At 40.9% G+C, this 16,490-nt stretch overlaps 1 protein-coding gene across 1 annotated transcript in view; it reads right to left on the reverse strand.

Moving 5' to 3' along the window:
- tsc22d3 (TSC22 domain family, member 3) overlaps nt 1–15,512 on the reverse strand; it is a 31,365-nt gene extending 15,853 nt beyond the window's left edge. Inside the window, exons 1-2 of the mRNA XM_037261552.1 lie at nt 15,212–15,512; nt 14,750–15,069 (exon numbers count right to left, since the gene is read on the reverse strand). Coding sequence (XP_037117447.1) covers nt 14,750–15,069 — 320 coding nt within the window. The 5' untranslated portion in view covers nt 15,212–15,512. The remainder of the gene's footprint in view (nt 1–14,749; nt 15,070–15,211) is intronic.
- Nucleotides 15,513–16,490: the final 978 nt, after the last annotated feature.

Raw genomic sequence — 16,490 nt, forward strand, 5'->3', positions numbered from 1 at the left:
GCCACACTATCTTATAAGCAGCAAACAATTAGGCAATTTAAACTATTCTTTTGTGTTGTGGATGAAGATTTGTTTATTTATTTATTTATTTATTTATTTATTTATTTATTTGTTTGTTTGTTTGTTTATTTGTTTGTTTGTTTATTATCTGGGGATGCCAATCTTGCTTACTTCATAACATTGCAGACAACTGCAAAATAACAGTGTAAGCTTCATATAATGGGATGAAGGGAGATAAACAGCATCGAAGTGTATAATCTGCCCTGTGCCATGCCTCATTATGCTTATATTGGCCATGTATTAATTAAAGTGTTACTATAGGCCAAAATATTTGTTTTATCTTATTTTTTTACCTTTTGACCCTGCACTGTCCCTTAATACACAAAATGAAGAAAACAATACGGCAACAACTCCTACTCACTAATGTGTGGAATGGGCTTAATTTGATCAGTGTTGGAATAATTGTTTTTGCAGAAGCGCTGGTCGGCCTGAACCGGAGGCCTCATATGTTCGCTCAAGCAAACGTATCTGTCTAGCTCTGGGGAGTTCTTAGACTCCCTTCCTTTCCTTATCTGTGAGAAGCCCTCACTAGTTATGAACAGAACACCTTTGTTCTTTGTTTAGTTCAAGAGAAGTTCTTTCTCTTTTATACCTTGTAGTTTCTATTGATAAATTGTTGTTGACCAGGACAGTTTTTAAGTTATCCCATATTTACTCAATGTTTGTTTAAGTAGACTTCATGCAAGTTATCTCACATCTACTTAATGTTTGTTGCAGTGTATGTACGAGAGGTATCTGATTATTTACTCATTATTATTATTGTGTGATACTTAGCAAGAAAGTCTAGAGCGTTGTTTTACAGGGACACGGCACCCAGCACGTTTGAAGATCGCAGCCTAGGACAAGACTGCCAACCAGCTAAGGACTGACTCTGCATTGGTGGGGTCACATATCGGCCAAGGCCTCGCACCACACAACATCCTTTAGTTAGCTAGTTGTGCTACAGCCACAATCTCCCCTCTCTTTAGTGCAGCAACGCCTCTTGTAACCAGGGCAACCCAAAATAAAAAGAGGAGTTAGCGGAAGAGGAGTCCAGAATTGGTGGAGGACTGTAAGTGGGCCTTCTACGTAATTCTCCTCGCGAGCAAAAGGAATACTGGTTGTCTTCTCCTCTTCTTTCAGTGTATAAAATAATGTCTTATGGTACTTAGACCTGACATTTGATCAGAATAATCCAAATGTGGTGTGTATATGAAGCATTTTTATTCCGATCAGGCTTTTACTCCAAATAAATGTGCCCATGTAAAGGTAGCCATTGAAACGCAAAACTGTAAATGTGCATTTATGTATGACAATAACAGAGCTGTGCTGTCCAATAACGCCCTGAACGCTAACATGTTACGTCTCTAACACATCATGATTGTTCCAAATATTTGTTATCAGTGGACGCCACTACCATTTTTTTTTTTTTTTTATATTCCTCCGCTCCCGCTGTCCGGCAGGTAGCGCAGGAGCCCCAGTGGCCCCCTTATCACCCAATAGGAGTCCCAGTGAGCCTGTCATGGCGGAGAGACTGAATAATTGTTGCATCTATATTCGCTACAGCTGGTTTTTATTGGATGCAAGTATCCTGTTTGTTTTTTATTTGTTTCTTCATTTTCTAGCTGGATAAAATGGGAGTGAGCTTTATTTGTTTGTACTTTTAATTATTTTTTAAATCAAGATGTTTCACAGAATTTCTTGCTGACATGAGCTACAATAGAATAAATTTACCAACGGTGGGGTTGAAAGTCAGGGAATATGTGTACAAAAAGAAGTCCTTTAATCCTGTCACAATAATTATTACATTGACAAAATGTCCAGATTTATGTAAAGATTACCTGTGTTTAGTCAATAATGGCATAATGTTTAGTCTGCCTGTTTGTTATGTAACATGGCAAGAACGGGACACTGTCTCGCCGCCAGACGCCAAAATAATATTGGTATTTTTCATCTCACAACACTTCGGGCCACGAGATGACCTTCACCTGCCGTACTTTAAAGGACTCGGCGTACACTTTCATTCATACAATTACATACGTATTGTACATGTATTTCGCAAAATGAAGTGAGTGTGTGAACCATTGTTGCAAATGATGCATTTTTTGTTTGAAACGGCATTTTCATATGTGTTAGTGAACTCATTTGACCGTAAAAAGATTTGGATTCTAAAAAGGTAACATGCAAATTTAGTCAACTCATCCCCATATTGTCAATTAATTAATTTATTTATCATGGAATATTTGTCCATGTTTCACTTTTTTAATTCATGGAAGATAATGAGAAGATGCTTTAATTTGGTAATTAGATAGAGGTTCTGCTAATCGTCATGTGAGCTACAAAGCTTTTTTCCCCAACCTATTTAGTGCAGATCACTAAACTAGGGTTTAATAAGTGAAGGGAAGGTCAGGGGTCGCTCTTCCTGGTCAGTAAAGCGGGGGGGGAAAGACAGCCCTGTTGACATAAGTCTCAGTTCACATCCACGCCAAAGCACTCTGAGGCACTGAAAAATTGACACCTCAAGTGTTACATAAATTCCATTCTTTTGTCACCCACTGCCAGAGGAGCGCTGGCCTCTACTTCCCTTTTATATGCCACCTTGCATTAACAGCAGACATAAATAGGTCTGTGGCATAAATGGAACTTTATGTGCAGGCAGGCTCTTGACAAGGATATGGATGGGTGCCTGAGTGGAATTTCCATAAGTGTGTCTGTCGACTGTTTGTGAGATGAACCCATTCCAGTGCAGTGGGTTCCAGTGCTGGGAAGTTAGCAAGAAAACAAGCTAATTGCTAAAATGAATACTTTGATCAAAAGAGTTTTATAGGCCTAAAGACGTTTCTTTGTCAACACGAGTTCAGGCTCTAAAATTATACCATCAGGTTACAGAGCTGGAACAAAACATGGAAATGATAACTTCCTTCATATGAGCTGAGGTCGTAACTATCATTTAAACAAGTTGGATAAAAACGAATCAATTTCTTCCCATCCAATCCCCCTCAAATGTTAACAGGATATCGAAAGGAGGAATCCTAATTTTTTTTTTAAACTCATGTTGCGCAAAATGACCTATGACGCACAGGGCGATTTTGATTTTCATAACTTTATGATTAGGACTTTACTTTGTTGTCTGCCTGACTGCACAAATTCTACTGGAATTATTTGAAACAAATTATAATCAGAATATCTGAACCTAAAGAGACATACTTGATGTAAGTACACTATGTACTGTACTGTATTCAAAAAACAAGTTCAATGTCTGTAATTATAGTTGTTTTGCAGTGGGACTTTTGGAAGAAGATCCGGCAAACAAACAGAACCAGCAGATTAAAAAAAGTGGAGTAAGAAAGTGTCATCAAAACTCCTGCCTGAGTCCACATTTTCTTGGCAGCGTCCCTCTTGTGAATCCAGCATCAGCGTTCAGACCCATTTCTGCAAAGCTTACATTGACTTTGTGGTTAAACAAATGATTCACATGGAGCATATATATCAATGCGGGTCTGAGTCAATTTTTCCCACTATGTCAGCAGAAGGAATGTAGAACTATGTCATTTAATGTCCCAGGCTTGATGGTACATTGCAAAAACTGCGCCCATTTGATCCAGGGACTGGGTTCAGCTGTTGCTTTGAGACGCAGGGACACAAAGACGCAAATGAGGTCTTGAACAGGATACATCTTGTTATTTGCACTCTTTTGACTCTGAATTAGGCACCCTCTTATCTCACTTCCCATCTTTGAGCTGAGGAAATATCCAAAAGCAATCACAGACTCACTGAAACTTGGCATGTTCTACTGTTTTAAATTTCTCAGAAAAAAAGAGTGACAGGGAAAGAGAGCGAGAGAGAGAGAGAGAGAGAGAGAGAGAGAGAGACTTTCTACAAGTTTCTAAAGCATGAGACTGTGTTTGTAACGTCAGCGGTTACTGATGTTTGCTCTGATAGTTTGTTACAAAAGTGTTTGATGGGCTTGAGATAGGGCTGTCAAGTTCTTGGAAACCAAACTTGCCGAACCTTGCTTTGTCCACCAGTGTGCTGCCGTGTTGGAACACAAAAGGGCCTTCTCAATATCTAAGCCACAAAGAATCTTTGTAAGATGAAGAATCAAAATTTAAGAGGAATGAAGGAGAGCCTAAACCCTGATAGAGGAATTATTTAGGAGCGATATGTTAAATGTTCTTTTTTCCGCCCAAGGTTTTGTTTTTCTCACATGTCCTTCGTTGGTATAAAAAAAAAAATGAAGGAAATGTTGCAGTTTGGAACCACCGTTAGGAACAGGAACCCATATTCATTAAAGTTAAAGATTGATTCTCATGATACAAAGAGTCATTCATAGTGGCGGGTCATAGTTCATTTAGTGGCAGTTCAGTTCATCTGCCAAGCCACAATGTACCCAACAAGTGGGCTCATCGCTTGCTTAAAACCAGCTGTATCGCAATAGTTCAATGTTTTGAAAATGAGGCAAACTCTTCAAATATGTTAGGGCATTATGTACATGCAGATCAAATTGAAAATTATGTGAACGTGTTTTCTGGTCAACAGTCACATTTCAAATCTCAACGTTTAGCAGACCAAAATAACTTAGCCAAGTCTGACACACTCCCTGAATGAAATTGATTTTCTTTCCTGTTTCTCCAAGCTCATTTCCTTGTTTCTCACTATTTGACATTTGACTCATGTTCAGGGAAACTCAAATGGCATGTTTGCCGCAACAGTTACCAACTGTTTATGAGAGCAGAGTCTCTTATGTGATTGGACTTGTAGGACTTGTACTGTGGAAATCTTGGCCTTTGCAGTAGCAAGCTTTTGGCAAGCACACTGCTCAAGTATTTCTAACTTAAGCACGAAGGAAGAACTTCCAATGCATGGGTGTGCGTGTGCGTGCGTGTGCGTGCGTGTGTGCGTGCGTACGTGCGTGCGCGCGCGTGTGTGTGTGTGTGTGTGTGTGTGTGCGTGTGTGTATGTATCTATCGATCTATGAAAATCCAAATCTGCATTTCCCCATGATCTTAACAGAGATCCCAGAAGTTTTGTGTGCCACATTCTTCCTTCTTCTGTTCAGCAATTTAAAAAAGTTAATTCCATGCCAATCAGACTGGGATAGAACAAATAATCCTTTGCTCCTCAGCCGTGGAGTCTTAAGCGTGAAAGACATTCGAGTCTAAAGAGAAAAAAAATGGACTGCAGATATTTTCTTTTTTCACTGCTGCAGATTCTTGCACGCCAGCTTGCAGGCTGATGAGCAGAAGAGTGCACTCGACCCCTCATGGCCTGGCTTATGCAAGGTGTGTCAACGTCTCTTGTCTATTTAAAGGTTGTAATTGTATCATATTGTCTATTTGTGAAACTATTACTCAGCACTGTCTGGTCTCATGTCACGGAAGGGGCTCTGTGTGTGTTTGTGTGTGTGTGTGTGTGTCTGGGTGCGCGTGTGTGTGTGTGTGTGTGTGTGTGTGTGTGTGTGTGTGTGTGTGTGTGTGTGTGTGTGTGTGTGCGTGTGTGTGTGTGTGTGCACGCGCGCAGAGGAAAGTTTAGATTGTGTGTGTTGACAGACTTCTTAACTATATGAATGTGTGCCATTGGCAAGGTCCAAACAGATAAACCCAGCATACAAGTCTCCAAAATCTCCAGCCTCTGCCCCCCCCCCCCCCCCACACTCGTTATATAAGCGCAACGACTGCCAAACAACACAACTGTGATGTAGACTGAGGCAAAGTAAATAGGAAGTTTTAAGAAATAGGAAAAGGTGAGGATGTGCTCTATTCTTTTAACAAAAGCGTGTTTGTGTGAAGAATGCAGGCTTGTGTGCTTTTACACATTATTCAATTAACTCTTTACAAAGCCACTTTGTATGCTTTTACACATTATCCAATTAACTCTTTACAAAGCCACTTTGTATTATTTTGACCCATTTTACATTGGAATTGTTTTCGCTGCCATTTAACCTCCTATTAAAGGTGTGTTTATGCGACAAACCCACGGGTTTACTTCAAAGAGTTCCCTGCAGACACCACAACATACTTTAAGGCTTTGCTTCAGCACGTTCCTTGACACATGGATATTGAAATGTTATGATTTACGAGCCAGTACCGACAAAATGACAATTGTGTCTTGATACTTGAGATTTCAAACTTGATGCTCAAGTTAAAATTTATTTTTTAGCAACTAAGGTGGGGGCAACAGTGACTACATTTAGCAGTTGCTTCAGGGTTTTTGGTTTTATGAAGATGTATTTACTGCGGTGGATGAGACGATGGATAATCAGCAAGCTGTCATGTGGAGGATTTGACTTTCTAAGTAGAATAGAATTATAATCCACCTGTGCTGTCTGAGTAGCCGGTTATGGAGGACAGAACAGCTTAGCTGGATTCGGTTGACTCATCAACAACAGCGTTACAGTGTGGGTCACCTTTATGAACTACGCGCGTTCATATGCGTAATCTGATATGTACAGTATGTTATGAAGGTCACAGTAAGGTTATAGCTGAGATATTATTGTATTGTTCTTTGTCTTCGTCCTGTGTAATAAATATAACACAACCAATTTCACCAACATTTGAATTTGCTGTGATTAAAAAGAACTGTTTTGCTAGAAAATATACAATATATTTTACTGATAAAGATGTTCACGACATTGTTAGTCAAATGTTTTAAGTGCTCATAGTTACACACCAAATCAAATCAATATTATACTAACTTCAGTGACTGCCTTTCTGTAAAAGCCCTACACACCCGAACAACCAAAGCGGCAATGTGCAATGTCACATACTTGTGACACGTTGCATCAACCGGTGCGGTAAGAGTGTGGGTTGATCCTTGTTCATGAACATTGTTCTGTTTAGTGAGACTGTTCCAATGTTAAATGTCAGCTATGCATCATGAGATCTCACGCAAAAATCATCCATCTGGCGGTTATTCAAACAATTCAAAAGTTCAAAGAGTTCATGCAGATAATGTTGTATTTCTTTCTGCTGGTCCATTTATTGAGTGTACTTTCTATTGGATATTATATTATTTTAATTACTAATGAGAAAGATTATGCAGTTGTCAACATTTTGAGTGTGCAGAGTAGAAAACAATCACATCACTATGTAGCTATATCTGATGTTGGCGCTAATTTGAGGTGGTTTTGTTCAAAGTTCTGTGTGTATAGACTTTTTTAATTTCATAGGGACATGCATGAACAGCATGAATCTGTTTGTTGTCAACTACGTTAGTCCCAAATGTGTACAGCAATGTATGGGTCTTTGTACTTAATTGTAATCTCTGATTTGATGTACAGCGTCTACTATGGATTGTGGTGCTAGGAGTTTCAGAATGGAATGCTATCCTGTAGACAGCCAGTGTTTTATTTTCCTTCCTTGCTTCTAAACCATAACCACACTGTCTTCTCTTGGTGCTTGCTATTGTGAGTTTTCCCATGTTTTCCTAATTCATTGCGCTGCAACGTAAACACCCCGTCATGTACTATGATCCCTCACTGTTAGTGTACACTGTTGGAAGTAGTCCGTTCAGATAATGCTCTCAATACATAACTGATCCTGTATTATCAGATGTGGCCTGCATGTCTCTGGGCAACATTAATTTCCCATGTGTCCAAAGGTCTCACACACTTCTGGTCATCGTTATATACGGAAGGTATCTTTTTTTGGATTGTATGACCGTGTGTTAGTGGATCGAATAAAGGCTTCTTGCACTGAAGCTATTTTCTGATTTGTATTTGGATTACAGAGTGGAGTTTTTATTCCCCATGGGGTCTGCACACAGCTGGATACCGTCTCCACGGCATTGTTGGACGGCTGTTCAGTAGTCCCCTGGACCATGGCCAGAGCTGGTGATCTGAGGCCAGTGTGAGGGACATTTGAAGGCGTCTTCTTGATCACTCCTTATATCGAATATATATGGGAAAAGATTATGCCTATCAACTGGTTCTTTTTGTTTTTCTCATTCAAAATGAAGTCAAAACTCAACTACTCGGTGCAACTTCCTGTCTTGCATGCAACTTATTCTTTTTTGGAATGTTATATTTTAAGCTTTATGATTTTATCATACTGGGCTTCAGGCAGGGAAAGTCTTGTTTGGATGACTTATTTCAGTTAATGATCTGATTTAGAGGACTGAATATAAAACTGACTGTCTTATCGCCACTGTTAAAAGTCTGTAGGTTTTTTTTTTTTTTCACTTGAGCATGTGATTGGGTAAGCATCAGAGCGGACGACTCTTTGCTCCCCTTTAGCGTGGCAAGCCGGGTGTTTACTGGCTGCTAAACATCCATGAGTGACTGTCTGAAATAAAGTTGACAAACGTTGAGCTCCCGTCCGGGTCGAGCATTGCTTTCTTAGTTAACCAGCACATTTCCTTTTAGTTTTATTCATCAGCGTTAACAAACCCGAATCCCCCTTAGACTTTCCTGGCTCAATATGCACGCAGGACTCAAAAGTCATAATTGACCTTTCAGCCCGTTTCTGTGACCCTTGAATCACTTACATAGATAAAAGGTTTGCTGGCCTGTGGCCGATGTTTAATTCTAAAAGATAACCTGGTATGCTCTCTATTGCTAAACACGGGCTCTTAAAACTGGCATATATGCAAGATTTGATACCCGGGGTAAAGTCAAGGCATACAACTGCTCTATTCAGGGCCTCACAAGCACTTGAAAAACACATGAACTCCAGTGAATCTCAACGAAACAGGACAGCTTCCTCACTCTTGTTTCAACTGACAGGATTAAAATGCTCAGCTTTTGAGAATGAATGTGCTCGTTTGTGCTGCCGCATGTGTGCAAGTGCAAACAGTTTTCTAATTTTGACAATACTAAAGTCTAGCTGTGACAGTCACATGATCCGTGACACTGTTGTCTTTCAGCACACTTTCAGGAACTATATGTTCTAGCTGCATGCAAACCTGTGTTTGTCTGGCAAACAGAGACAAGATCATTCTGGCATCTTTCCTCTGATGCTTGAATGCCAAACATGTTATAATTGTTTTAATAGAAAGTCGAAAACTGGTTTGTAAGTACCGTATTTTCCGCCCTAAAAGGCGCACCGGGTTATAAGGCGCACCTTCAATGAACGGCCCATTTTAAAACTTTGTCCATATATAAGGCGCACCGGCTTATAAGGCGCATAAAATAGAAGCTATACTGCATCAAACTGAGGTTGACTAGGGTTGCGGTATGCATCCACTAGCCAATAACCAACGAGCCCTCTGTAAACAATCGCGTTTCTCAAACGATCTCCTATAAAATGATCAGAACTGACTAAAGTTCGATCTAACGCATTGGTACTACTTACCTATGTTTCCCTTCCATATCGATCCGTAGATTTACTCGAAACATTAACAGAGCAGCCTATTTTGACATGAAATAGCCTGGTACGTATAGCAGCTATCGCAATAGCATTAGCCATCCGCAAAGTCTCACGAGCCTCAGCGAAGTGTAAACAATCGCGTTTCTCAAACGATCTCCTATAAAATGATCGGAACTGACTAAAGTTCGATCCAACGCATTGGTACTACTTACCTATGTTTCCCTTCCATATCGATCCGTAGATTTACTCGAAACATTAACAGAGCAGCCTATTTTGACATGAAATAGCCTGGTACGTATAGCAGCTATCGCAATAGCATTAGCCATCCGCAAAGTCTCACGAGCCTCACCTCGCAATCTCCCATGAGCCTCAGCAAAGTGTAAACAATCGCGTTTCTCAAACGATCTCCTATAAAATGATCGGAACTGACTAAAGTTCGATCCAACGCATTGGTACTACTTACCTATGTTTCCCTTCCATATCGATCCGTAGATTTACTCGAAACATTAACAGAGCAGCCTATTTTGGCATGAAATAGCCTGGTACGTATAGCAGCTATCGCAATAGCATTAGCCATCCGCAAAGTCTCACGAGCCTCACCTCGCAATCTCCCATGAGCCTCAGCAAAGTGTAAACAATCGCGTTTCTCAAACGATCTCCTATAAAATGATCGGAACTGACTAAAGTTCGATCCAACGCATTGGTACTACTTACCTATGTTTCCCTTCCATATCGATCCGTAGATTTACTCGAAACATTAACAGAGCAGCCTATTTTGGCATGAAATAGCCTGGTACGTATAGCAGCTATCGCAATAGCATTAGCCATCCGCAAAGTCTCACGAGCCTCACCTCGCAATCTCCCATGAGCCTCAGCAAAGTGTAAACAATCGCGTTTCTCAAACGATCTCCTATAAAATGATCGGAACTGACTAAAGTTCGATCTAACGCATTGGTACTACTTACCTATGTTTCCCTTCCATATCGATCCGTAGATTTACTCGAAACATTAACAGAGCAGCCTATTTTGACATGAAATAGCCTGGTACGTATAGCAGCTATCGCAATAGCATTAGCCATCCGCAAAGTCTCACGAGCCTCACCTCGCAATCTCCCATGAGCCTCAGCAAAGTGTAAACAATCGCGTTTCTCAAACGATCTCCTATAAAATGATCGGAACTGACTAAAGTTCGATCCAACGCATTGGTACTACTTACCTATGTTTCCCTTCCATATCGATCCGTAGATTTACTCGAAACATTAACAGAGCAGCCTATTTTGACATGAAATAGCCTGGTACGTATTGCAGCTATCGCAATAGCATTAGCCATCCGCAAAGTCTCACGAGCCTCACCTCGCAATCTCCCATGAGCCTCAGCAAAGTGTAAACAATCGCGTTTCTCAAACGATCTCCTATAAAATGATCGGAACTGACTAAAGTTCGATCTAACGCATTGGTACTACTTACCTATGTTTCCCTTCCATATCGATCCGTAGATTTACTCGAAACATTAACAGAGCAGCCTATTTTGACAGGAAATAGCCTCGCGGGTACAACAGCTATTCGGTGACGCCCCCTGACTACAGTTGCCGTAATGCTGGGAAGCGATGCGACCTTGTAATTTATTAGTCGTACTAAAACGTACTGAAACATTTTGGCAGAGCACTGTGTACAACCAGTATGGATCAACAAATTCATCAGTTGATCCATATATAAGGCGCACTGGCCTATAAGGCGCACTGTCGGCTTTTGAGAAAATTTTAGGTTTTTAGGTGCGCCTTTTAGGGCGGAAAATACGGTAAATGCAAAAAAATCGTGAGGCCCCAGTTTGTTTCTCAAAAAGTTTGTAAGTATAGGCGTTCGTAAGTAGAGGTACCACTCTATTTGGATTCACCTGCTTCAAGATATAACCCCCCCCCCCCCCCACACACACACACACAGACACCATTTTAAAATTCGTAATGTTATTTTTCCTATTTATGGATGGATGATGGCTTGAACCAATGAGCATTTTTGTAAAGCAAGTTCGACGAAATTTACTGATGTAAATATGAACGTTATTCAAAGTAAGCCGTGCAAACACAGACCGCAATGAATAAGAGTTAGTCTTAGCGAGAAGCTGCGTCTGACACACAGTACAATATTGTCATGAATGTTTGGGAAGGACTCTGAAGTTTGATCATAGATTATGGCTGACATTTGTTTCCTCATTTTTGTTCCAGTATGAGTGAAATACGCCCTCTTGCTCCTACATGTAATTAAGAACATATTTTACTTTACTAACCTTGTGTTTCAAACATTAAAGTATTCTTATATCACACGACAGCAAGTTAAACAAATTGGCATGTAGCATGCCAATCAAGTAGTCTGATCAAGAAAAGTGATCTAGCAACAACAGAGGTATTTTCCAAAATATGCCATCACTCAGCTGCAGTTTATATCAAATATATCAAAGCTTTTGTTTATTACTGACTGTTTTATGTCTGGTATACTGTGTACTATGCATTTGTTATCCTCAAAACAGCTCAAAGATAAGAGCAGCATTAACATGGGTAAAAATTAACTAGGTTTTATTTGGTAGCTACAATTATTTAGTAACTAACAGAGATAACAAGTACCCTTGATATCACTAGTCTAGACAAAATCTGGGTTCAAAGGATATGTGTTAAGTAATGCAAGGTGACCTTTTACTCTCAAGAATGAAACATTATACTAACTCATAATATATCTATTGAATAAGACAAAACAACCTCATATGTTGAAATATGGTCAGATTAATTTTTTTCACTAATTATTACAAATGGTCCATCGTAACTTTATTTACTCTATACAGTATTTTTTATGCAATTGAAACCAATTTAAAGCGGTGAAGATTTGTCTCATCAATCTGCGGAAACCGTGTGGTGGGACCGTCACCTTTACTTAAAATTGTAATTTATTTTGGACAATAATGATTCAAGAGTTTTTTTTTTTTTATTCGCCATGTTTGAGCGTGCCAAACAAGGAATTTGACTTCGGTAAATCCCAGCCTCTGTTCAACAAATGAGTAAAAATAGTAAGGTTAGCTACACCTAAATTAGCTTGTTAATTCCAAATAGATTGTTGTTCTGCTTCGTAGCAGAAGGACCCTGATGAGTCACGGAGATAAGTCAATGTTTCATAATGATATCAATTTCATATCAGCTCAGTATTTTACTAATTCCATCACTCATAGCTCCAGACCTTTACGAAGGTGTTTATGAAGATGATGTAGGACAGATATTAGCTTTTGTCATGTTTAAAAAGGGATATGCAGTGGGGGATGCTCAACATGACTGCGGACTGAATCAATATCAATCAATGCCAGCGTAATAAATTTGCATTTTTTTAGCATAGATTGAATGTATTCTCTGGGTAGTGGTGTGTCGACGTGAGTGTAAAAGCATTTATGATAGCAGTATAAGGAAGCGGTGTCTGCCGTTTATTTGATTTGACAGCGACAATATAGTATTCTCATTTTGAGTCTGAGCACTATGGTAAGGAGGCCTATTATACAGCGCTCACTCACTTAGTGCAAGTTGTAGCAAAAGAGATTAGGGGTCGTCTAGCCAAGGAATGTGCTTTTAAATCACCAACGCAACAACAGAGAAAAATTTGCATCTTCCTCAAAGTCATAGTGTTCTATAAACCAAGAAAACCGAAAGCCCTCAAATTTAGAATAATGAAGACTTTCCAGAACATGTTCCTATTCATTTTCTAGAAGAAATTTGTGGGGCGGGGGCACTTTCAACATGAAAACTGGTCTATTCTTCAACAACATGCAGCATCCCACAGTAAATATCTGCCACTGCACCACGACAGACATGTGATGCTGTTATACTTTGCCATAAAACGAAATATACTTACATTACTTAGTTGAAAATGGTTTATCAAGCGCCTCAAAAATATGTCCACATCATATATGAATTTTCACATAAATGGGGTGTTACAAGGTGTGTCAGAAAAGTTACAGGACTGATGTCCCAAGAGATATATTTGGAGCTGTTTGTTGTTTCGATTTCAAAGTCATTCCCTGGGTCCTAATGCCCTGTGCCAAAATTATTTGGTAAGCTTTCATACAATCCTGGAAGAATTTATATGGGATCTATGGTAGCTCTGTCAGCATGCCCGTCTTGATGTCCTCCTGGTTCTAAAACCTTTGGAAGCATCATAGACCCAGTTAAACCCTGGAGAGAAAAAATCTTGGAGCTGTTCCTGCTTTGAAGACACCAACATAAGCAACCAGGTAAGGTAAGAAGGGAGGTTACTCTAGCAAGGCGATGTTCTTCATAGCCAGGAACTCTTGGATGCTTGGGGCATTGTGCGCAACCGTCATTATAGACCAGCCACAAATTGTCTTAACCCTCTAATCCCTACTCTTACCTCTTCTCACAGGCTGAATAAAGCAAAGCAATTTTTTTGTAGATGTGCTGGTTGATTGTCTGGCCCATAGTGAAGGGAAAATATGCATGTTGAAATCTATACTTTATGACACCATCTCTGACACGCATAAAACATACATTTGGAGCTTTGTTCTGGCCTTGCTCAATGTGTAAAGGGCCTTAAATTAACTTCTGTTGAGAATTGGTGCTGAAGAAAAGAAACTAACCTTCACATATTTAATCTGTGAAGACCAAAGGTCTCCCAAGCAAGCGCTGTACAGTAACAGTCATGAAAAGGCACTACTTTAAGGCTGAAGTGATTCAACAGAAGCAAACTAACAATCCATCTGGCAGGAATCTATCTTTTCCTCGCAAACCTGTTTTTTTAAACACCATTTGGCAGTGATGCAAAGGCCTCACACGGGTTTTAATTGAGCCCTCGTCATAAAATATCACCCAAATTGATTCCATGTGATGTCATTCTCAATTTGTACAATAATTATGTGTTTGTTCCCTGCAGGTTGGATTTAGTTTACCTCACTTGGCTTTGCGGCCCAACAATGGCCTTTATTGTTTTCTACTTTAGGTGTGAAAGTTGAAGTTGTTACAGGAAACATGTTTGACAGTGTACTGTACAAATCCATTAACAATTCACCCAGTCGAGCAGGTTGCAAGGGTTAAGAAGTGATCATCATGTTTTGCAACTTATCAGATTGACGCGGAGATATGAATAGACGCCCTTTGGACTGGATACACTGTATTTAATTCTTTGTTTTGGACCTAAGTGAGAAACTTTATCATAACCACAATTAACCCGATCCTTAATGCCACACTATTAACACTTAGGTCAGCCTTTTGAGGAAAAAAGTGCTGATCCAAAGAGATTAGTCTGCTTCAGCCATCTGGTTCATGTAAAAACAATCACGAGCACATACTGTATATGCAAATAAATGTGGTGATGCACATGCACAAATGAGACATGCAAAATCAGATTGAGAAACAAACCTATGGAAGAAGAGCAGGATAGACAGCATGGTCTGGTCTATGTTGCTGTTGCAGATTCCCTCATTGAGCAGGAAGCAGGGGTCCCTCACTACCGACTCAAGCGAGTCCTGCCGCATGATGTTATTCAGCTTGTCCGTGTTGAGATTTTGGTACATCAGCTGGTTGCGGAGTTGGCGGAAGTGACTGACACTGGGACTGGTGGGACTCGCCAGTGTCGTGCTGAGGCCCTGAGACACCGAGTCATCGCATCCGTTAGCCAGGTCCAGGCAGCAGCTGCAGCAGTCCAGACCGATGGGTGAGCGACACTCATCGTCTGACATCTTGGAGAACAGGTGGATCAGAAAGGGAGGGTACGGCAGTTCCAGGCAAGGATATGAAAAGTAAACGCAAAGTCAGGAAGAAAGTCAATATTTTATTGCACTCATCAGCTTTAACAGATCTATAAAAAGGAAAAGAACCTGCCTTATCGTCACGCCTGCAGTCCAGGACCAAAATGAGGTGTAGCAGCAGGTTCAACTCCTCCCTGAGAAGTGCAGTCACACTGGGCCCCTTTGCCTTCTATCCTCGTATCACCCCTCCTGCGCCTTTGCTGCGTTTAGCCTTTTGTCTCGAGCCAACCCCGCTGCTGTGCGTTCCTACTGTTGCAGGAGAAAGAGTGAACACCCCTTTCCTGAACACACAAACATGCTCTCACACACATTCAGCGCGAGTGCACTTGAAAGCAACACCCAGAAGCTGCTTGCTGCTTATCACTTTTTTTCCTTGCACTTTTTTATATTGACTTGTGCTTGAGGACACAGAGGGAAGGAGCAGAAGCAAGTATGGTGACGGAGAGGGCGGGGAAAGCGCTGTGATTGGTAAAAAACAAGACTCTGTGGTTACACGCACCAGGGCCCTCCTCTTTTAGGTTTTAGCCAAGCTCTGTGCACATTAGGCAAGAGAGACAGCAAGGGAGGGAACATTTTGGAGCATGCTGGAAACGTGCAGCTAAAACCTGCCATGCTGACAGCAGAAGGATTGGCTTGAGGGAACACACACAAAGCCACGCTAGCAGGAATTCATTGCTGAGCCGTGAAAATAAGAGGAGGAAAATCAGTAAGGATGAATCATACACTCCAAATTAAAAGTATACAGTACCGTAGTACGTCCATGGTTAAGAGTACAGTATTATTATTATCTTCAATAATTGAGCTTTTTCCTGTGTGCAGCAATTTGTCTGTACAGAATTCTGTGTCAAATGTTAGTTTAATATGCTTTGTTTTTGGAATCAAGTCCCAGTTAGAGATGTCAAAATTAATCGATTAATCGACAACAAATTGATTATCAAATTAATCCATCCATCTTATTCCGCTTATCCTGGGTCGGGTCGCGGGGGCAGCAGCTTTAGGAGGAACGCCCAGACCTCCCTCTCCCCAGCCACTTCGTCCAGCTCATCCCGGGGGATCCCAAGGCGTTCCCAGGCCAGCTGAGAGACACAGTCTCTCCAGTGCGTCCTGGGTCGTCCACGGGGTCTCCTGCCGGTGGGACATCCCCGGAACACCTCTCCGGTGAGGCGTCCTAGAGGCATCCTGATGAGATGCCCGAGCCACCTCATCTGGCTCCTCTCAATGTGGAGGAGCAGCGGCTCTACTCCGAGTCCCTCCCGGTTGACTGAGCTTCTCACCCTATCTGTAAGGGAGAGCCCGGACACCCTGCAGAGGAAACTCATTTCGGCCACTTGAATCCGGGATCTTGTTCTTTC

Source organism: Syngnathus acus, chromosome 10, assembly GCF_901709675.1.
Source record: "Syngnathus acus chromosome 10, fSynAcu1.2, whole genome shotgun sequence".
Lineage (NCBI taxonomy): Eukaryota > Metazoa > Chordata > Actinopteri > Syngnathiformes > Syngnathidae > Syngnathus > Syngnathus acus.